This window comes from Amyelois transitella, chromosome 28 (genome assembly GCF_032362555.1).
Source record: "Amyelois transitella isolate CPQ chromosome 28, ilAmyTran1.1, whole genome shotgun sequence".
In the NCBI taxonomy this organism is placed as follows: Eukaryota; Metazoa; Arthropoda; class Insecta; order Lepidoptera; family Pyralidae; genus Amyelois; species Amyelois transitella.
In genome coordinates this window covers 401,796-424,774 of record NC_083531.1, presented here as the reverse complement: position 1 = coordinate 424,774, position 22,979 = coordinate 401,796, and the positions used below count along the sequence as shown (strand labels likewise).

The 22,979-nt window shown below is 38.5% G+C and overlaps 2 protein-coding genes across 2 annotated transcripts; one reads left to right on the top strand and one right to left on the bottom strand.

Annotated features, from left to right (window-relative positions):
• The first annotated feature begins 2,391 nt into the window (after positions 1-2,391).
• On the top strand, positions 2,392-4,861 carry LOC106139362 (collagenase). The gene is made up of 5 exons (XM_013340794.2): positions 2,392-2,615; positions 2,897-3,164; positions 3,850-3,945; positions 4,104-4,300; positions 4,693-4,861. The coding sequence occupies exons 1-5, from the start codon at positions 2,421-2,423 to the stop codon at positions 4,795-4,797; spliced, it is 861 nt and encodes a 286-aa protein (XP_013196248.1). The 5' UTR covers positions 2,392-2,420; the 3' UTR covers positions 4,798-4,861.
• Positions 4,862-11,681: 6,820 nt separating this feature from the next.
• LOC106139360 (Kv channel-interacting protein 4) lies at positions 11,682-21,409 on the bottom strand. The gene is made up of 6 exons (XM_013340792.2): positions 21,391-21,409; positions 20,942-21,066; positions 16,672-16,741; positions 15,914-15,984; positions 12,363-12,575; positions 11,682-11,795 (listed from the first exon to the last, which is right to left on the bottom strand). Exons 1-6 carry the CDS (start codon positions 21,407-21,409, stop codon positions 11,685-11,687), a joined length of 609 nt encoding a protein of 202 aa, XP_013196246.1. The 3' UTR covers positions 11,682-11,684.
• Positions 21,410-22,979: the final 1,570 nt, after the last annotated feature.

Here is a 22,979-nt window from a genome sequence, read left to right as displayed (position 1 = left end):
TTGGCTTGCCTGCAAACTTTTTTAAATAATTTTGAATAATTTTTGACATATTCTACAAAACTGGGGTCAAAATTGTATTGTTTCTGGGCATATAAGTCATATAACTTATTCCTACTCTTGTGAATACCTAATGTAGCCCATTCACTGAACTGTAATCTATTACGAATATTGACTTGTTTCTGCTTGAACCTTTTTGAGTATTCAGCAGAAATCATATTAAATAAATTGTTATAATGTTCATTAGGATTATTTCCAGAATATGTTAAAGTATTTAATTGATTTGCAATGTTTATTTTAAATTTTCTTATGTTTTTGGAAGAAAGAGGTCTACACATAATTTTATCATTATTTAAATTGTTTAAGGACTCTTTCTCAAAGGTAACATATTGACCGGTGTGATCCGAGGGCAATTTGTGAATAATTGATTTCCGTATAAAAAGATTATTGCAAAAAAAATTATCCAGACACTTGGCAGATGTAGATGTTAATCGGGTTGGTTCGAAAAAAACATACTCTAAATTATAAGATTTAAACAAATTAATAAATTGTATACTAACAGTTGATTTAACTAAAATGTCAATGTTAAAATCACCACAAATAATTAATTTTTTGTTACATTTTGAGGTAACATGTAACACTTGATCCATTATTTTTAAAAATTGTTTAAATTCACTGTTTGGGGGACTGTACACACAAACAATTATATGATGATCTAGCTCGGCACAGGTCACTTCGGCACACCGCTCAACCGAAAGTCTGGTTATGTCTGTTCGCTCTTTACAGCGAAGACCGCATTTGATAAATATCATAGACCCACCTCTAATTGCAGACTTTCTGTTTAAGCAGCTCACAATATTATAATTGTTTAGGCTGAACATCATCTCCCCCTCCATGAGCCAATGCTCAGTCAAACATAAAATGTCCACATTTAATTCTTCTAAAACTAGTTGTACTTCTAATTCTTTGCCGGGAAGACCTTGTATATTTTGATGGATAATTCTTAACCCTCGAGGGTTTCCCGTTGTCTGAGACAAAAGCCAAACAAGAAGATTAGCTATTTCCTTAGCCGTCTTTTACGACAGCCATTGGAAAGATATGGAGTAGTCCAATTATAAAATGCAGGGAACCACGCGAGAATAAAATGATAAATTAGAAAATGAATAGACGTACGGTCACCATGACGGTGATATAGCAGAGCCGGCCATTCGGTGTTTTTGAGACTGTAGTCTCTGTCTGCCCCTGAGGTCTACCACGTAAGGTAAAAGACATGAATGTATATTATAAATGTACGGTCACTCAGACTGAGCAGCTCCAATTTCCTATTTTATACATACATATATCACATCTATATCCTTTGTGGGGGTAGACAGAGCCACCAATCTTGAAAAACTGATAGGCATCGTTCAGCTGTTTGGCTTAATGATAGAACTGGAATTAAATAGATGACAGATTGCTATGCCCAACGCCTAAATGAAGAATCCCAAGTTTATAAGCCTATCCTCTAGTGGCCTTTTACGACATCCATGGGAAATTAATGGAGTGATCGCATTCTTTTATATTTGTGCCGGGAACCACACGGCACTATTTAATTGGCTTCATATAAAAGGCAACATTCTATTTCAGGCTCATTGATAAGGTACCAATGTCGACAGATGATGGGGTTTGGTATTAGCCTACCAGACATCATCACATGTATTGGTATTAAAGTTAATTAGTCTTATTGGACTGTTTCTTATATCAAAACTAAACAGGAGACTAGACTAAGAAGTATTTAGACTTCTAAATATATCTGACAACTAGTCAGCTTCCCGCCATGGAACTAGGAATGGACTGTATCTGGAAGTGAATTGAAATGAAAGTGGCTAGTGAATGTTAAGAAACGCGAATGAGTGTATACATTTTACAGACAATAAACAAGGTGGCACTAGAATTTTTAATTGACAACCGAAAAATTTAGGTAGGTTCTCCCATTTTTTTAATTAGTGGCTTTTTTGATGAGAACGATTAATCAAATAACGGATATTACGATGAGGTAGGTAGGTATAATAATTAATAACTCCATTTATAGTCTCTGGGAGACAGTCGTGATGATATCTATATATGACATAAAAAGTTTTTTTTTACACTTACATGCTTTTCTACTGTCGCTGCAATGACTTTAGTTGCAACTCACGATAACAAAAGGTAAGTTTGAGAGTTCAAAAGTACACCGATATGCCCCTAAAGGAGTTATGGTTTTACCATTTGAAGCGTTGAACCCTACATTTAGAACACAACTTGCTACTAATGACGTATTAGCAACCGTGCTTTTCAAAACAGAAAATCTGCAAACAGATTACGATAATGAATGAACAACAGCACTTATCTCTGGTGACGATATAAAACCGATCAGCTACCTCATTGCTCTTCATTCATCAGTCATGAAGTTTTTGGTGATCGCCGTCGTCTTGCTCGGGGCTGCTATAGCCGAAGATCCTCTGTACTACAGGGATTACCACGATGACGTCGGCGTAGCCCTCGCAGCGAAGATCAAGGCGAGAGAGGAAGCTGCTGACTTCGATGGATCAAGAATTACGGGAGGAAACGCCGCCGCTTTAGGCGCTCATCCTCATGTGGTAACGGGTTCTTATTCTTTTGATGTACAGAGGAATTAGTGGTCTTCTTTTATAATTTTAGTGGTAATTAACTATCACTCTGTGGTATGACTTTTCTGAAATTCCTGAAAGTAACCCCGTCAGCTGTATGTATAGTTTACGGTTGTAAAAATCCAAAAGGATTATGATGATTACTAAGGTTAGGAAATTTCAAAATTTCGACTTAACTAACTATTCAATAACTATGTATTTTAAAATCAAAATGTACTGCTGGCTTCTAAGTGTAAATTTTCAAATTGTAGGGTGGCCTTCTCATTACTTTGACCGACGGCCGCACCTCCGTCTGCGGCTCCTCCCTCCTGTCCAACACGCGCGCCGTCACCGCCGCCCACTGCTGGAGAACGCTCCTCAATCAAGCTACTCAGTTTGTCGTCGTCCTCGGCTCACTCAGGCTTTTCAGCGGCGGCGTTAGGATCACGACCAGCAGCGTCGAAGTTCATGGAAACTATCTGTCTATCCCGCTCATGAATGATATTGCTATGATCAACATTAACCACGTTACGTTTACCGGTGAGTACTTTAATTGTCTAACACCTTTTTATTAGTTTGTTGTTGTTCTTAGCTCTCTCAGGGTTTCACGGGTGGTGTTAGGATCACGATTACTAGCGTCCAAGTTTACGGAAACTACCTGTCTGTTTCACTAAGTAATGATGTCGCTATGATCGACATCAACCATGTCACCTACACGTAGTTAGTATTTTATCTGTTCAACATTTCTGAAACATGATTGTTGGTTTGTTGTAGTTATTTGATCTCTCAGACCCTTTACTCGCGGTGTTAAAATCATGAAATCTCGTGTCGAAATTCGCGGACACTATCTGTCTATCCCAGTGTCTGAATGATATAGCTATGATCAATATTTATTATGTCACCTTTAACAAAAAGTACGCTGAAAAATAATTGCTATTAAAAATTATCCATTTTTCATTTATTAAATAAATACAAAATAAATATATATACGGGACAAATTATACACAGAGTTAGCTTCGACGTAAGTTCGATTACATTATACTAACTCAACGATGCTATATTTTATAATAAATACTTATATTAGATAAACATCCTTAAACATTATTAAAACAGGATCAGCCATTATTTATTCTTCTTCTTTAACTGTTAATTTAACCATAATTTCAGAATTTGTTAGAAATAAATATAAGTTAGAAGTTCTTCCTAATCCATTTATCTTCTGCAGATGCGATTCAACCCATCGGCCTTCCCACCGCGCAGGCCAACAACAACTTCGTCGGCGTGTGGGCGTGGGCTGCCGGCTTCGGCGTTACTGGCGATAGTAAGTCGATACAATATATTTTTCATTTTTAAAAGTTATGAAATGAAATGAGTGAGATAGCAGGAGACATTTGATATCGGATTTTAAGTTGTAACAAAGATGTTATTTCTTTGAGTTTTCGCTCGTGTTTTGTCTAACTTAATTCATGCAATTCACAGACGTGGGCATTACGACAGACCAGTTCCTGAGCGAGGTGTCTCTGCAAGTGATCACCAACGCGGTGTGCCAGCAGACGTACGGCGCTCTCACCGTGTCTTCCAGCGTCATATGTGTGGACACCACCGCTCAGAGGAGCACCTGCGGCGGGGACTCCGGCGGCCCTCTCTGGATTTGGAGTGGAAACCAGCGCATCTTGGTAAGTTTTAATCTTTGAATTATGTTCAATCTGGTCATGCAATTCCATCGGCATGTGCCCTACACTTGACGTGAGTTTTCGCCAGACCGATTTCATTAAGGTTATTTGTTACAAACAAATGCCATATAGATAAGAATATGACATGGAAAGCAGCTTCTGAAACACGCGAAGGTGAGAGAAGATAAGATGTACTGGACTGCAGGAAAACTGATAAAAATAAGATGTTTGGGTAAAAATATAACTAACATAACTCTTTAGTACATTTTAGCAAGTTAACTGTGATTATTGCCTTTGCAACATTTTAACTGTACAAGAAAGGTCACTTTAGACAACACAATATTTAAATTTAAATTTCTTAAGATAGGAAATTTAAGAAAAATATTTTATTCCAGATCGGCGTCACCTCATTTGGACACCGGGACGGTTGCCAGGAGCGCCACCCGGCTGGATTTGCTCGCGTCACTTCCCATCTCTCTTGGATCCAGGCTAGGCTTTGAATGCTCCACAAGACTTAATAGTTATTTATTTTAATTAAAACCAACTGCTCGTTATTTATTTTAATTTGAGTATCTCATTTTTTAAGCCCAGGGTTCGCCTTTTTTCATGATCCTGGATTGAACTTCACCTAAAACATAAGTCCTATTACAAGACCTAAACTTTTAAACAGTTAACAGGACTTATACTTTTCACACTATGTTTGATGAAGAAAATGTTTGTGGATTCTGTTACTGAATGGTTGTAATTGCATAATTATTAAAGATCTAATAAAAAAATCATCCAAACATTGCTTGTTTTTTATAAAAATTCTAACAGAACCAACTCCGATGAAATTTTATCGGAGTTTTCTTTCCTATCAGACATGAGGTGAGTACATGTGCAAAATAAATATATGAAAGAGTTATTAAAAAGAAAATAAACGTAAGTATGCGAACAAATCTCTTGTCTACCTACTACGAGTAAAACTTATGACAAAAAAAGGATCATAACAAGGAAGAATTAGAATAAAAAGACATTGGTATTTCATTAAATCTTGTATTACGATGACAGTGACTTTCAGATAATTATGATAAGTAAAATTGATTACTGTAGATAAATAAATGGTAATTAACTGATAACGCAAAAAATGCTATCGTAAACTATGCCAGCTTACAACGTCATTGAGATAATTAATTTAAAGACGGTTACAGTTATACAAGCAAAAGATTAAAGGCAATGTGTCCGCGAGCTATACAGGCTGCAATCCGTATTTCTTGGGTAGCAGTCGCATAATATAAGTAGCATAATTTCCAATTTACACGGTTGACACAGATTTATTATCACGCTAAATGAATTATGCTTTTGTATGAATGTAGTGTATGAAACAATTTGAGGCGGCCCCGGGCCCCGAAACACTTCTGTGGAGGGTGCAGCCGGGAACATGCCGGGATGTGAGAGAGAAGCTGATACCATTTTCTGCGATTAACTCAAATAATCTATTTCCCCTGGCTTCACCCTAAGTATTTTGTGAATTTTCATCCATCTATTTGGATCCATATAACGTAAAAAGGGGGTTGATATTTTTTTAAATTTCGAAATTGGCATGCGTGTGACTTAGCGATTAAGCATTATTTATCTTACAATTGCTGACTGAATAACTTCGTTTTTAATAATGACTCACGCTCCTACCAATAAAAATTCAAAGGAAACCAAACCTTTTTTTTATGTTTATACAATCATTTGAAGTATATAATCAAAGTCGCTGTCACCACATACACCTGACCAGACACTCACAGCAGTCGAAAGTAACGAATTTGTCATAGACCTTATGAAATATGAAACTGAACACACACTGATGAATATTGCTTGGATAACTGAATACAGAAATAACATTAGAAATGGCTTAAAACTATTATTTATAAATGTCGATTAGTTAATGTAACTAAATTTTCTCTTTTTATACTTCTTCATGGAGAAAATCTTTGAAAGTCATAAAAGGAAATAAGTAGAATTAGTTACTTACTTATTCTTTCTTTGATTAAAGGAGATAAAAAATACTTCCGAACATTCTCAGTGTGTCGTTCAGTTGTTAAATATATGTCGTATTTCCACCGATTGGTTTAATTAGTTTTGCTATTGGTCAGAAACTACGACACCTTACAGCTAATATAGGAATAGATAAGGCTCAAATTTTAAGGATTTTAAATTCTAATTTCAAAGAGAGAAAATATAATTTAAATTGTCAACAGTAAATATAATTTATAGTTATTTCTTAAGATTAATATTGCCCCCAATGATCCACGAAATGTTACTTTAGGCGAATCTAATTCTAGATAAGAATGTAAAATAATTATCTTCTAAAACTTATAAGAGTGTCATCGAATTCCAGACTTCTTCTGTAATGTAGAGTAAAAAGAGAAAAATACTTTTAGATAGATAAGTTATCATATGACTCGTCAAATCTCGTTATTTCTATTTTAAATTTTCATGTATTGTTTAACTTTTAAAGTCACTAATTAAACATGTTAAGAAATAACATTAGGCAACCTTACCTAATTATAAAAAAAATGTCGAAAGTACATGTGCTATTATGAATATTGTAACGAAAGTACGATTGTGAATATTATCCAACCTAATTTGTTATCTAATTAATTTATTATTTTTAAATTAATGTAGAATTCTTAATTCCCAGGTTTGTGATTAATAATATCATGTGAAACTTGTAATTATTTGTCGCGGGAGTATAAGAATGTGTGCTTATTTATCTAGGCAAAAATATTTATTGCTTTATCTTAACGAGTTTATACTTAGGTCTCCCTGAGGTCATTTGATTAAATTAACATTTTCTAAATGTATCTCTTTATAAACTTTTCTGTGTTTGAATAATTTCTTTAAAGTCCCAAATATAGGAATATTAACAGGAATAAAAACTTTAAAGTGAGATTTGCAAGATATGTATTTATAATAATGTTACGTGGTATATTCCATTTATTTCTATCGCTGACTTGATGTTGTTGATTGTGTTACTTTTTATCTTTATTACGATCAACAATGCAATGTTCCAATAAATGCAAAAGATGAAATACATTGTAAGATTTTGTCAACCATCTAAGATGTATGGAAATGTAGGCTAGCGTTGTTTTATAATGAGATACAGTACTGCGCACTCCAATTTCACTTTTCCTTATACAATAAGACATTCTTATGACAGCGTATGAACTTATTTACATTAAATATCTTTGTTTAAATAAATAAAAGTACCAAAGACACCAAAGACTAAACGATAGACAAAGTTGTAAAGACTCTGTGCTTTACAACAACAAAATAAATGTATTTTGATATAAACAGCGACGAAGTTTCAAAACATTTAGAGATCAACAAATCTTATCTATGTGTATAATAATACTGAAATATTGCTTATTTTTTTAAGTTTACAACTACGCTCGCAATCTTTAATTCAAAAACATAAAAATATACGTTACATTAATATCATAAGATTTCATACATTAGATATCGCCAGAAGATTTTACCAAATTTATATACATACTCGTACATAAAATGATGTAGGTATCCTTGCGGGCTAGACAGAGCCAACAGCCACGGTCATCTGTTGTTTGGCTTAATAATTGAATCCAAATCCATATCAAAAAGAAATCAATTTTTTTAATACATGTAACAAAAAGGTGTAGAATAATCTTAAAACAAATTTGATTAATTTAGACTTATATTTTCATCCAGAACAGTAAGTTTGCTATTAGGACAATATATATAGACGGCCTCTGTGGCTCAGCGGTACTACGCTTGTCTGTGACAGCGGAGGTCCCGGGTTCGAATCCCGGTCAAGGCATGATTAGAAAAGAACTTTTTCTGATTGTCCTGGGTCTTGGATGTTTATCTATATAAGTATTTATTATAAAATATAGTATCGTTGAGTTAGTATCTCGTAACACAAGTTTCGAACTTACTTCGTGGCTAACTCAATCAGTGTAATTTGTCCCGTATATATTTATTTATTTATTTATTTATATTTATATTTATATGCAGAATATTTAAAATAGATTATTTTGACGACATCTTAATTACGAATAGCGTGTCAAAAATCAAGCAACTGACAAATTTAAATTTCTTTTTTGAGATACGAAGTACAAAGCGCCAGTGCTACAAAGTACTTGACAAAATGTTTACTCTTACTCTAGGAATGTTTTAAAAGTTGAAGACGCACTTTTGAATAAACATTTTGTCTTTTCTTGTCCTTTAAGCCACTTAGCACTCCATTGACTCAGTTAGACTCATATGAGCAAGCATAGGGCATGTTCGCAGGTCGCACCAAGCAGAGAGCGGAAGAATTTTGAACCTTTTTCCTTAGAGCTAAGATCAACTTTTCACCGCGCCTGCTGCGGCGAGGAAGCACGGCGGTTACGTCTCTTTGGCTTGCGGGTTGCTGTTGTTTCTTCTGTCATCTGAAAATTATTCATACTAATTTTTACACATATGTAAACTATAACTCACATTTCAATCGGTCAAAGTAATATTTTTTAACTTATTAAATAAAGTTGTGCATGTGATTTGTGTGACACAATACATGTTATTGTATAAAAGTACTCTTAGGTACGTGTATGGTATAATTATCCTATAGTTTTATAGGTGTAATTTTACTGTTAATACGTTCAGTTAACCGCTATAATACCAATAATGACCAAATTACTATTAGCCAAATAAATCTCATGACTAATGTTCCGTCACTAATGTTCAGTTAGTAGTTTGGTAACAAAACATCTCGACTTTTGTTTTCCTCGAGCGGTCTTGATTAATGTACAGATCGCTTAGCAATTAACTGCCGGTAATGTAGCGCCAGTGAGCTCATGAAGATATACGGTCACTTTCTTTTTCTGTTTCTCTTTTATGAGTAGGTAACTAACCTAATACATATTTGGGCCGTGTGGTTGCCGGAACTATAGATAAAGACTATTACCATTTTTATCTCATGGATGCCGTAGTAGATGGCTTAAGGACCTATTCCTTTACTTACTAACAAACAAGAGGGTAATCATTAAGACAATAATAGCTGAACGTGGCCATTCAGTCTTTTCAAGACTGTTGGCTCTGTCTACCCCGCAAGGGATACAGACGTGACCATATGTATGTAAGAGGATAGTTCATGTTGTGCAAAAATGCAAGCTTCTTTTTTTGTATAGTATATAAAAGTTGATCAAGGGAAAGGCTAATTCTAAGGTTTGTTTTTTAAAGCGCTGGCTTAGCAATGGGCGCCCTCTTCGCCAGGGCTGCTATATTGCTTTCGTGGTGAAATGCCTGCGATCGCATGATGCTCTCAAAATGGCAAGAAGGGCGAACGGAGGGGTTTTAGTGGGTAGGCTGGTATACTAGGTGCCAGGAATCCCACACTCTCCCGGGAAGACCCGGGGGGTTGTCCGTAAAAAGGATTTCCCCTTCGATAACAAAAAAAAAAAGATCTGCTTTATTGCTTGTCAAGCTTTAAAAGGGAAACAGGAAGGAATGCTTACGCTGACAGTAGCTATAACTCTAGCGGGTACGGGCGGAGGCTGCGACGCTCGGCGAGGCTTCTCTGACGAAGTGGACGACGCGACAGATGTGATTGATGTACGTTTCGACGTCGCCGCTGAAGTGGTGCCCGCTGAACAAGTTAATTGTTGATTTGTGTTTTATTATGGAGGGAGAAAATATACATATGTGTGTCACCAGAACACTTGATCAATGGTGCTTTGATGTCACTACTCAAATCAGCCGGTTTTAATGAGTAGAACTTTTAAGACAATTTTTTGAATATGTAGTCTCTGCCTACCCCTTTGGGAAAAAGGCGATCGCGCCTACACATACATACATAAAAATCATATTATGTTGTGGATTTATCGCAGAGGTATCAGATTTTTAGGATAAAAAAGAATACCTTTTTTGAATCAAAGTTTTCACGTTAGCGGATGATGTAGAAGTCTTGTCTTTCAAAACTAGTACCGGCGGTGGAACAAGACGCATGCGCGAGGTGTGATCTATTGAGAGACAAACTGTGTACCTGTTGATGTGGTAACGTTCTCTGGAGCAGATCTAGTCGGAACAGGTCTCGGGGCCGAGCAAGCCGAGGGAGTGGCGGGCGGCGATGACTCGCAGTTGTCAGCGGCGGTGGAACAAGAGGCACGGGCGGAGTCCGATCTGTTGAGAGAAAACATACATATAGTCACGTCTATATCCCTTACGGGGTAGACAGAGCCAATAGTCCCGAAAAGACTGAATGGCCACGTTCAGCTGCTCGGCTTAATGATGGAATTGAGATCCAAATAGTGACAGGTTGCTAGCCCATCGCCTAAAAAAAGGATCGCAATTTCATAAGCCTATCCCTTAGTCGCCATTTAAGACATCCATGGGAATGAGATGGAGTGGTCCTATTTTCTTTTGTATTGGTGCCGGGAACCACACGGCACACACGAGAGAAAAGATATTTGTTGTAATCGTAAAGAAATGTGACGTGACATTTCCAGGTGAAAAATCTATTCTTAATGGCCTTACACAGTTACATCCTAATTCCCTGGAGAGGAGCCTGGGGTACGCCTACTGACCATGATTCTGGACCGGATAAGCCAGTTTTTACAAAAATCAACTGAGCTTTTCAAACTTTGCAATGGAACCTTGGATCACAATAAAAGCTTGTTCCTAATAATATCAGGCGTCGAATATCAGCAGTGTTATTAATTGATTTAACATGCCAGTGTACATCATAATTATTTCTTGTGTCATGTGTGGCGATGAATTCCTTTTATTCATCAGTAGCCACTACTTTGTCGGTGTTTGTTCTAGCTGTTTGTTCGAGAAAACACATAGTGAATCTATGTAATTAGTAGTGTTATAATTAAATTAAATATTTCTGTTTGATGAACGTACAAACGCTTTATTTTCTTAACTTTTAAACTCACAAGACAAGGTACGTAGTGCGCTCACCTCACAAAACAGGAAGTAGTTAAGAGCGACAACATTGACAAATAAAAACAGTACTGCCAACTATGTAATTATATTGTATCACAACAAGTAGTAGATAGATAGATAAAAACGTTTATTCAGTTGCTACAGACACAAAATACAGAGTTAAACAAAACATTATAAAAAACACAGTTGAGATGCATTTGCGTGCTGCAGCAAGTAGAAAAGGTCATAACTCAGCGGAATTTTTACACTAACTGAAGTGCAAAACGCTGATTTTCAGTTATCACCATTGAAGTGGGTGCGGGCGCTAAAGTGAAGGAAAGAAACATAAAATAATAAATTTATGTGCAAAAGATTATGGGAATGTATAGATAGATAAATACAAAAAATGATAGTAAATTGTTATTTATTAGTACCTGGTAGGTTGAGCGCGTGTTTGGCGCTGGTTGTCCGACCATCACAAAACCGTGTCCAGCGCGTCCAACGACCGCAGCAGCGCGGGGTCCCGGCTGCACCAGCGCGCCAGCTCGTCCGGAGTCACCACCCCGTCGGCGTTCGTGTCCATCAGCTGGTCATTATATTAATAGTTGTGGCTCTCAAAGTCTGCTAGTTTGGAAGTAAATTTTCTGGCGGAGGAATTGTCTTGTAGTGTTATAGTTTTAACGCAATCGTTAAAACTATATTTCGATCTACTGCAATCAGTAGATCTACCAGGGTTGAGTATGGTTATCAATATTATGTTCATGTTGAGAAAAAAGTATAATCATAATTGACTTAGCAACTTCGTTAAGTCTAGAACCTACTGATGAGCTCAGATTGTGTGATTTGTCCGGTATATATTTCTTTAACTATTTTACCAAATTTTTCATAAAAATTTAAGTGAAGTAAAGGGTCAGGTCAAAAGTACCCGAAACCGCCGAGCTTGCATGTTGAGAGTTATGAACGTGGATGAAGCGAAGGAAGTATGCAGAGATCGTGGCAAGTGGAAAGAGGTAGTCTCTGCCTACCCCTCCGGGAAAGAGGCGTGATATACATATGTATGTATGTATGTAAATTTAAGTGACGTTGCTATTTTAACAAAGGCGTTCTAGACAGCACGGTCTCGGTCTTGATCCAAAGGCATAATAATCTTTACCGTGAATATCCTGTCAACGTGGTCTTTGGCGGCCCCACTATGCACCGGGGGCGCTGCCGCTCGCCCCAGCAGCTCGTAAATGGCTTGCACGACGGCTTGCATCTCCGCTCGGGAGATGCGGCCGTCTCCGTCAACGTCGTATAAAGCGAACATCCAGGACAGCTTCTCTTGGACTGAGCCACGCGCCACTCGGGACAGGATCTCAAGGAACTCCTGCAAGAAAAGACTGTGCATAATTTGGAGTTTAAGTTAGTAGCATAAGAGTATATAAAATAAAAAGCCTAAAGACTTCGCAACAGGTAACATCCTGCAATGATGCGATGTCTGCTCGGAGAGCCTAGTCTTCGTCCTCCTGGCGTTAGTCCCGGTTACATCCCCACCACTCTGGAGAGGAGCTTGGGGTCCGCCCTCGACCATGGACCCTGCATTGGGTAGTCAGGACTTTACGCGAATCTCCCGTCTGAACTTCGCAACCTTTGCAGGGGAAACTAACTCATATTGGATCATGTTTACACATTTCACAATACAGTACACACACACAAACAGGTTTCCTCACGATGTTTGCCCTCACCGTAAGAGCATGGGTTAGCACTCAAACTAATGTACATTAATCAGAAATGAATCATTGTGATTCATGAGTATCACCCGTTAAACCTTATACCGCTGGCGTAATCAATAAGCGCATAAAACATTTCAATTCGTTTTAGAAACATACAACTCACCACAACACCTAGCATGAGAGCTCGTAAATATAATTTCACACGACGTTGAGTGCGCGTTATTATGCGGAAAGCTGTTTAAATTGAGGGTCTGAATTTGTGGATAACTTTCATTACGTGTAGAAGGAGCGTTTGAAAGTTTCCAGATAAGTCAGTCTATCTCTGTGCCAAATTAATAATAAAAAGATTTGTATTCTTGTATGTTTGTAACGAATAAACTAAAAAACTACTGAACTGATTTGGTGAAATTCGGCACACAGATAGAATAGACCTTTAGGAATAAAAAAAGGCTTTTTTCTGGAAATTCCCGTGCAAAAGCTAGTGCTAAATAAATCAAAAACATCGGTATTCCTATTCTCATTAGACATCTTGTTTCGCGCCAATCGTCTCTCTCTTTCTATCTTACAGTCGAATATTGCCCTCTCTCTCTGGCACCATCTCCATTAATCCCCGATCCATTCCACATCATTATACAACTGAGTCATTGCCAATATGCTGGTCATGAAATGTAGCCGAGTTTGTAATATATGAAGGCTATTAGGTACAACGAATTTGGCTATTTGAGTGACCGCATTGAAATTGAAGATTTGAAATATGGCAAGTGGAAAGATGTGGTCTCTGCCTGACATGAACGCAAAAAAGCACTTAATTTTTTTTTACAAAAGGTTAATGTCTACCAAATAGAAGTGAAATAGCAATCTAAGTGTGACTGCACCAAGAGACAGATCAAAAAAGTTAAAATAAATGAATAAAAAAAATATCATTAGTAAAAACTTAATAAATAATAGTTTCTTCAAATTATCTCGTAGTAAACCACATCTACCGCTTTCACAGCGCAAGCACAAGAGAAACGCACCGACTAACCATTGTGGGACATTTCCACTGTCGCTAGAACGAATTTCAGTATTTATGTGCAAAATCCAATTTTAGTCTGGAATCCAATTCCTAGAGCGCGCTAAAACTGTTTATTGGGAATTGGAAATCGGAAAATTGCTAAGATTACAGAAAGGAGGAAATGGGTGATAAGGTTTAGAAGAAATATTTGGCATTACTATCTATCTTTAACTATCTCTTTCTAATTTTTCGTGTGCCAAAATGTATGTCTAATATCTGTAATTTGATGTAGACAGTATAGTTTCATGCAATTGTATTATTTATCATGTGTATACTGCGTAAATGTATAACGTTAGATAACCACCGCACAGGGAGAATTTCCATATCGCTTACTTTCTGTAGTCTGAGGAAAGAGTTCGTTACTTTTGCTGAGGCGTCATGATAAACAGCGATTTGATATTTAGTTTTGATAACGTTTTGCTTCGACGGAGAAAAGTGCTGAAACCGATATCGTTGTAATAATGCTTGTTATGTAGACTTTCAATTTTCACAAGTTTCACAAATAATCGTTATATTTAAAATTGTAAGTGGGTAAAATTCGAGGGAAATTCGTCTAGCAAATTGAATATTTTAATTTTAAATGAATGAAAGAAATGAATTCTTAAATACATAGTTCTTGTATAAGTGCGGTGTGGTTGCCGGCACTTCGCAATAGAACCGCTCCATATCTTTTCCATGGAAGTCATAACATTTAACTAAAGGATAGGCTTATGAACTTGGGATTCCTCTTGTAGGCGATGGGATAGCAACCTGTCACTTTTTAAATCATAAAGCCATACATCTGAACGTGGCCTTTCAATCTTTGCAAGACTGTTTTGGCTGTGTCTATGCCGCAAGGGATATAGACGTGACTATACTGTACTATATGTATGCATATAATGCAATATATCATATCATATAGAGTTGACATATTATTATAGTTTGTTGGCTTTCTCTACCCCGTGAGGAATAAAGACTTTAAGAAATTCTGTAAAAGTACTAAATAAACTGAACTAACTTTCTGAAAATGAATATATTCAAGAAAGTTAAGCAAAAAAAGATAAATCCGGAGCTGTGGCAACGAGAACTTGGCAAGTAAAGTTGCGGAGACTATGAAATAAATTTTAAGCTTAAGAAAAGTTGTGTTATTAAAATATGTAAGGTAGGTATGATTTTATATCTACGCCTTTCTACTAGCGCGAGTTAGTTAAGCAAATCGAAAAATTAATGAATTATTGTGAGTAATTTTGATTATTACTATAATAATAATTGACACATCTTTTGTTGTCACAATTTGCTTGGTTACTGTCGAATAAATTATTAAGTTATACCTTAATAGAATAAGCTCAGTTTAGCGCTATCGATTAGAAAATCTGGCTGAAGTCAAAAAATATTTTTATTTTTTTATTTATGTACAACAAGGACAACATAGTAAGAACTTAGAGGAAACGAGAACCTCATACAAGAGCACTGCATATTTCTAAAGAAATTACTTCCAGTAGCCAGACTTGTTGTAGTTCTAGTGCTAGTCCCCAGTAGGTAGTTGTAATGCTTAGTTTAAAGTAACTTTAAATCTCGCCTCTTTTCGGTAACTCCTTTCAACCGCATCGCACAATGAATCTTAAAATACAGCCTTTTGAGAGAAACTAGGGCGCTCTTATAACTTACATACATGTTTACGCTAGACTTTTAACTCACATCAAAAACAAGTTTCCATAACAGAAGTAGTTTTTAAACAATATCAATAGTATTTGATGATTTCCGAATTTTTGAACAAGCAAGTTTTTTAAGTATGCTGGCCGATCATTGTCAATAAATTTATAAAATATACCGCAATAACTTATATGTATATTTGTTTATTTCAGGTAGTACCAACATGTCGAAATTTTTTTTTCGTTTGTTTTATAAACAAATTTTTTTTTCAGTTGGCTGAAAATTTAACAAGACTTGACAACTTACCTCGAAGTTAACTTTCCCGCTTTGCTTGTGTTTGATCGTGTTGAACACGTAATGCGCGTACTGAGTTGCATCTGAAACGAATTGTACGTTATTTTAGTCTCCTTATCTCATACTGGGTACCATATTCTTCATCAAGCATCATCACACTTTCGTCTCCTCCTCCTCTCTACGGGGTCCGCTCATGACCGCAATACTGCATTGGGTAAGTTGCACAGATTTTACGTAAAGTGTGCCGTGTGGTTCCCGGCACCATTACAAAAAAGAATAGGACCACTCCATCTCTTTCCCATGGATGTCGTAAAAGGCGACTAAGGGATAGGTTTATAAACTTAGGATTCTTCTTTTAGGCGATGGGCTAGCAACCTGTCACTATTTGAATCTCAGTTCTATCATTAAGCCAAATAGCTGAACGTGGCTATTCAGTCTTTTCAAGACTGTTGGCTCTGTCTACCCCGCAAGGGATATAGACGTGACCATATGTATGTATGTATTTTACGTAAAGCCCTCCAGCCTCACCTCCACGACCTTTGCCGGGAAACTAAACCATATTGGGTCTTGGGTACACATCCAGTTACATGGAAGTAGTCTACCGCAAAAACAAATGAGTTTACAAAGTATACGTAAGTACGTAAGTTAAACCAAAAAAAATTAAAAACTGCTACTGGGCATCCTGCTAGTGTCTAATTATAAGGTCAATATACCGGATACTGTACTTATGTTAAATTTATTGCTGTTATGATATCATCCAAAGTCCTAACCTCCAAGCGGGAAAAACTGTGAGAAGATGTGTTTGAAGGCGTCTTCGTCCACCACCCCCGACGGGCACTCCTGTAACAAAACATATTAATAGGAAATTTAAATATTTCTTTATTACTTCTACTAAGGGTAGAATGGTAGGTCCTGGTAAAGGGTCAGGTCAAAAGTACCCGAAACCGCCGAGCTTGCATGAAGAGAGTTATGAATGTGGATGAAGCGAAGGAAGTATGCAGAGATCGTGGCAAGTGGAAAGAGGTAGTCTTTGCCTACCCCTCCGGGAAAGAGGCGTGATTTTATGTATGTATGTAAGTACTTCTACTACTTCCTCCTAACGTTAGTCAAAACTACATCGTCACTTCTCTGGGGTGGAGGCCAGGGTGCGACTGTGACCCTAGATTATGCTGGTCAGGTGTTACATGAAGCGACTCGCGTCTTGCCTCCGCATCCTTGGCAAGGGAACTCGAAATGGACAACATTGCATTAAAAAAAGGCAAAAATGTGGAGGAAGCGAAAGATGTATGCAGTGATCTGGGCAAGTGGAAAAATGTAGTCTTTGCCTACCCCTCCGGAAAAGAGGCGTGATTTTATTTATGTACTAGCTTCCCCCCGCGACTCCGTCCGCGCGGATGTCGGTCTTCGCGTGGATGGTTTATTTCTCCATTTTGAGTAACTGTGACAATGCCATCTTATAAATATCTATTGGACCCAATTACGGCTAGGCCTATAATAATTAAGGAGACCCCTCTATTGAGCTACTGCTGTTGAGTTCGCGTTCTGTAGTAAGTAGTCCGGTCAATTTAGACCAAAAAATAAGAATAAAGCTACATTAATTCCCATCAAGCTGAAAATGAGTATAATTGTTTAAAACACAATCAAAAGCATTATTTCAAAATTCCCCATGATTCCGGTTTAAGGAAAAAAAGCTACCCAAGGTCAAAGGTAAAAAAATGTTTTTTTTTTTAAATAGATTGTAGATCATAAAGTTATCTATAAAAAGGAATCAATATTTTTTTTCAATAAAGCTACCGTTTCTGAGATATAACGATGCAAAAAGTTGCAAGCGTCATAATATGCATAAGCACGTCTCGTATATACCCTGTGTAGCAGTAATATAAGTAAAAATATTGTTCTGTCGGTAATTTTGACTTGAATTCAAAATATACATAAGTATAATGAAACCCAGTCCCTTCATTTATACTGTAGTTGTAGCGGGAGCGATGATTCGGCTCGACCGCCACCAAAGGGAAGATCTTCCGCCAGGCTAGGTGTTATGCCTGGGGAACCGCGGCTCCGACGATGTTGAGTCGGAGGTTGTATATATAGCTCCAATCCTTGAAATCTCTGAAATCGCGATTTGGGTTCTTCGCTGCTATTGGCTGAGCGCGTCGATTTCTTCGAGATGATTGACAGTTGTTGTGTGATTTGATGTTTGTGACGAGTGGCGTAGAGATGTCGCCACAGTACTCCCCCCCAAGACCGGAGGTCTGAAGTCTTGATCTTGCTGTGCAATCTGTGCTTTCAGTAGCTTGCAAGTGCCAGTTGTCTTCCAGTGAGTCGGAAGTTGCTCGAAGTCCTAGTGAGTCAGGAGTGAGCCGTAGCGTTGCTCGTAGTCTGCGGTGAGTCGAGACAGTAGAGAGCGAAGTCGACTTGTTGGCGCCGGAAGATATCGTGCAGAGCTGCCACGCTGGAGAGAAGAGCGGCCGTCGAAAAGATCCAGGCGTGGGCTGCGGTAGATGCGTCGGTCGCTGAAGTCGATGAGAGTGAGTGCGGGTGGAGACAGGACCAGGAAGCTCGGTGAGTCGGCTGCGATGGACCTGCTGCGATACCCAGTTTGCTGGCTTGCTGTGAGACTGCTTGCAGAGTGAGGAGTGATGCTGAGGATTGGAGTTGATGATGATGGAGAAGGTTGCTGTGAGACTGCTTGCAGAGTGAGGAGTGATGCTGAGGATTGGAGTTGATGATGATGGAGAAGGTTGATTCCAATCACGTCGGGGTCACCAATGTAGCGGGAGCGATGATTCGGCTCGACCGCCACCAAAGGGAAGATCTTCCGCCAGGCTAGGTGTTATGCCTGGGGAACCGCGGCTCCGACGATGTTGAGTCGGAGGTTGTATATATAGCTCCAATCCTTGAAATCTCTGAAATCGCGATTTGGGTTCTTCGCTGCTATTGGCTGAGCGCGTCGATTTCTTCGAGATGATTGACAGTTGTTGTGTGATTTGATGTTTGTGACGAGTGGCGTAGAGATGTCGCCACATAGTGAAACCTTGAGACAACATCAGTCTCTCTCTTTAATTGTGTATGTGGCTAGGGTCGTATCCCTGCTTTATCTCAGAATGCTCAACACATGAAATACTGTTAGTCTTTAATAATAGTAGTCCTTGGCTATGGACACCACGGCCTGTCATGCCCTCGGAGTGCCGGCCGTTTAGGGCGCCATGCCGCCCTAAATAATATGATCCTCCGTGCTCTTGCCACCATCCATGTTCCAGTCGTTCTAGAACCAAACGGTCTGGCTCGGGATGATGCCAAGAGACCGGATGGTATGACTTTGGTACCCTGAAGATTGGGGCGGCCTTTGGTGTGGGATGCCACTTGTGTCGACACACTTGCGCTGTCTCATCTTCAGGTTACTAAATCTAAGGCCGGTTTTGCTTTAAATGAGGCAAAAAACCTCAAAAGGCGCATATATGTAGGTATCGGTAATACCTATACTTTTGAACGTTTTGGGGTAGAAACTCTGGGACCGGGGGGCTTATCTGCCCACCAGCTTTTCTGACAATTGTCGAAAAAGCTGATTGAGGTATCTCTTGACCAGAAGGCTGGAAATTATCTGGCTCAGAGAATTAGCATTGCCATTGAAATTGGCAATGCTACCAGCCTTCTGGGCACACTCCCGCATGTTGATACTATGCAAGGACTGTACAATTTATAATTAAATTTTAGTTTGTAGTCATCTTTTTTCTTTCTTTTTATAAGTAGTTTTAGTTTTAATTTGATTTAATTGTAATCTCTATTATTGTCCTAAGATGATTTTCTTCACTTAGGGTTATTCTATTTTTTTTAAATAATAAATGCGAAAGTTTGTCTTTAGTGCCGCTGCGTAGTGAAACACGTGTTTATTCGAACCTATTACAGACTTTTTCAAGTTTAATAATAAGAATGTTAAAAAAAACGCGCTAATAGTACACTACCTCAGAGGTGGCGTGGAAACGTGTGCATATTATGACGCTTGCAACTTTTTGCATCGTTATATCTCAGAAACGGTAGCTTTATTGAAAAAAATTATTGATACCTTTTTATAGATAACTTTATGATCTACAATTTATGTCTGAGGTAATTTTCCGATTTGAAAAACCGTTTTGAAGAAAATCGCGAAACACCCATTTTTTACTTTTGACCTTAGGTATTTTTTTTCCTTAAACCAGAATCATGGGGAATTTTGAAATAATGCTTTTGATTGTATTTTAAACATTTATACTCATTTTCAGCTTGATGGGAATTAATTTAGCTTCGAATGTCTAGATTGACCGGACTAAAGTATTTTTTTTCATAGTAATTAGTAGCGGCCCGCGTGTGCCGCAAACGGTTCAAGCTAAATCCGACTTTTGGCGCTATAAGTTACGGCGCTGAATCCACTGCGGGTAACGTAACGTGTGTTCGCGGTTCTACAAAACAACGTCTATGGATAAACTGAAAAATTAAGATTTTTTTTTTCTTCGTATTTTTCTAGGATAAAAAGTATCCTATTTTATGCCCAGGATAATAAGGTATAATTGTACCAAGTTTCATCGAAATCGAACTGTTAGTTTTCACGTGATGCCTGAACATACAGACAGACAGACAAAAATTTTTTTAATCACATATTTGGGTTTGGTATCGTTCCAGTAACACCCCCTGCTATTTATTTTTTCAATATTTTCAATGTACAGAATTGACCCTTCTACAGATTTATTATATGTATAGATGTAAGCTCCTCTACTGAGAGTTAAGGATGTAACCATGATTAACACTACACTAAAGAGTTACTACCTATCTGTTTGAACCCGCGGTACATGAGCTTGATCTCGTGCCTGGTGAACCCGGTAGAGTGCGCCGAGGATCCGAACAAACTCCTAACTCTTAAAGCAGCATTACAGTATTCATGATCCTACCTGTTTGAACCCGCGGTACATGAGTTTGATCTCGTGCCTGGTGAACCCGTAAGAGTGCGCCGAGGATCCGAACAAACTCCTAACTCTTACAGCACTATTACAGTATTCATGATCCTACCTGTTTGAACCCGCGGTACATGAGCTTGATCTCGTGCCTGGTGAACCTGGTGGAGCGCGCTAAAGCCCCGAGCGGCTCGGGGCGGTGCCGCGCTGAGCCACACAGCGACTCCTCACACTCTTCCTCTGAAACAAATACCACCAATGAACCAATTTATTGGCTAAAAATACAATGTGACACACACCTAGTTCATTATAACATTAATACGTCACGTCTATATTCCTTGCGGGGCAGACAGAGCTGACAGTCTTGAAAATACTGAGGGGACATATTAGCTGTATGGCTAAATGATGGAATTGAGATTCAAATAGTGACAGGTTGCTAGCCCATTGCCTTTTTTTTTCTCTCCGAAGGGGAATCCTTTTTACGGACTGCCTCCCGGGTCTTCATCCGGGAGAGTGTGGGACTCCTGGCATCTAATGTGCCAGCCTACCTTCTAAAACCCCTACGGTGCGCCCTTTTCGCCATTTTGAGGCCATCATGGGATCGCATAGCATTTCACAACGATGCCCTCTGGCTCCCCGGTGCAACTTGCCAGGGACTCTTACCGTTTGAGCGACCAGTAAGTTACTCTTGCCTCTACTTGCTGCCCTTTTTACTTCAGGGTCAAAATTTGCCCCTATGAGGCAGTAAGCGCGCACGATATCGATTTTTGCCTGCCTTCCCCATCCCTGACGATGTAGGGGGGCTAGCCTATTGCCTACAAGAAGAATCCCATGCCTTTAACGACATCCATGGGAAAGATGTATGATGAAAATTAGAAGTGGTTCTATTCGATATAATGGTAAGAGAATAGAAAGACTACGAATAAAAAAATTATACCCAATACGAGTAGTATTGTGGTGAGTATTGGTGACGTGTGGTTCCCGGCACTAATAGAAAAAAGAAAAGGATCATCACTTTCCCATGGATATCGTAAAAGGCGACTAAGGGATAGGCCAATATACACAAAGCTACAGCGCAAAGCAATATTGGTGAGTGAGACCTGAGTTTCGTTGCCTTGCGGCAGGCGTCGTCGAGCAGTGACGACGCCGTCGCCGATGGGAACTCCCAGAGTATAGTGAAGACCCAGGCCGCCACGGCCCCGCCTACAGTCGTAGGCAGCGTAGAACACCATTGTAGAGGGCCAAATGCCCTGACCAATCAGCGCCGACTCCCGAAAGCGAGTATGGGAAGACCCGACGTCTCTAACGCGCACTACAGCGTGGCCCAAAGTTTGGGCCAAAGTAAGTCGTTCATCTGCGCACGATGACGTCACTTTCCGTCCGCCATTAATCACTTCACTATGTGAGTACCTCAATTAGACCTTAAGCACGAAATATGGAGGTAACAAAAATGAGCTTCACTATTTTAAAAACATCATTTCTTCTTCTTCGCCCGCTTATATTACAAATGCGAAAGTAACTCTTCATGCCTTAACCACTGAACCGATATTATTGAAATTTGGTACTGAGACAGAGTTCACTCTGAGGGAGAACAAAGCCTTCACTTTATATAGCGATAAATAAAACAAAGTGGACGAAGTAGCGGGCAAAAGCTAGTAATATAAAAGAAGATAATGACTGATTGATTGACATATCAACGCTCAAATTCCATCATTAAGCCATACAGCTAAACTTGCCATTTCGGTATTTTCAAGACAGTTGGCTCTGTCTACCACACAAGGGATGTAGACGTGACTATACGTAAGTATGTAAGATTCATCGTCGTTTGGAAATTTTTTTCTATTCGGCAGTGGTTTTTTTCGAAAGTGGTCTATCTATCTATCTACACATTTGTACTCTATATATTGTGTATCGCCTGTCTACGCACAATCGATCATGCAACTTTATCGCATAAGTGACAGCCCTAAATGGATAGACGCTTTTGTCATTTCTTTTTTTCACGATAAAGTATGACGTTGCGCACGGCTTCTTCAAATTAAGTAAATTTCTTTTCTCATTTATGTTTATGATGTGAGAGACGATGATGATGGTGGAATGAGTAAGGTGCCAGATTAAAAAAACACTTGATGCGCGTGGTGCAGGGCACAGTTCCG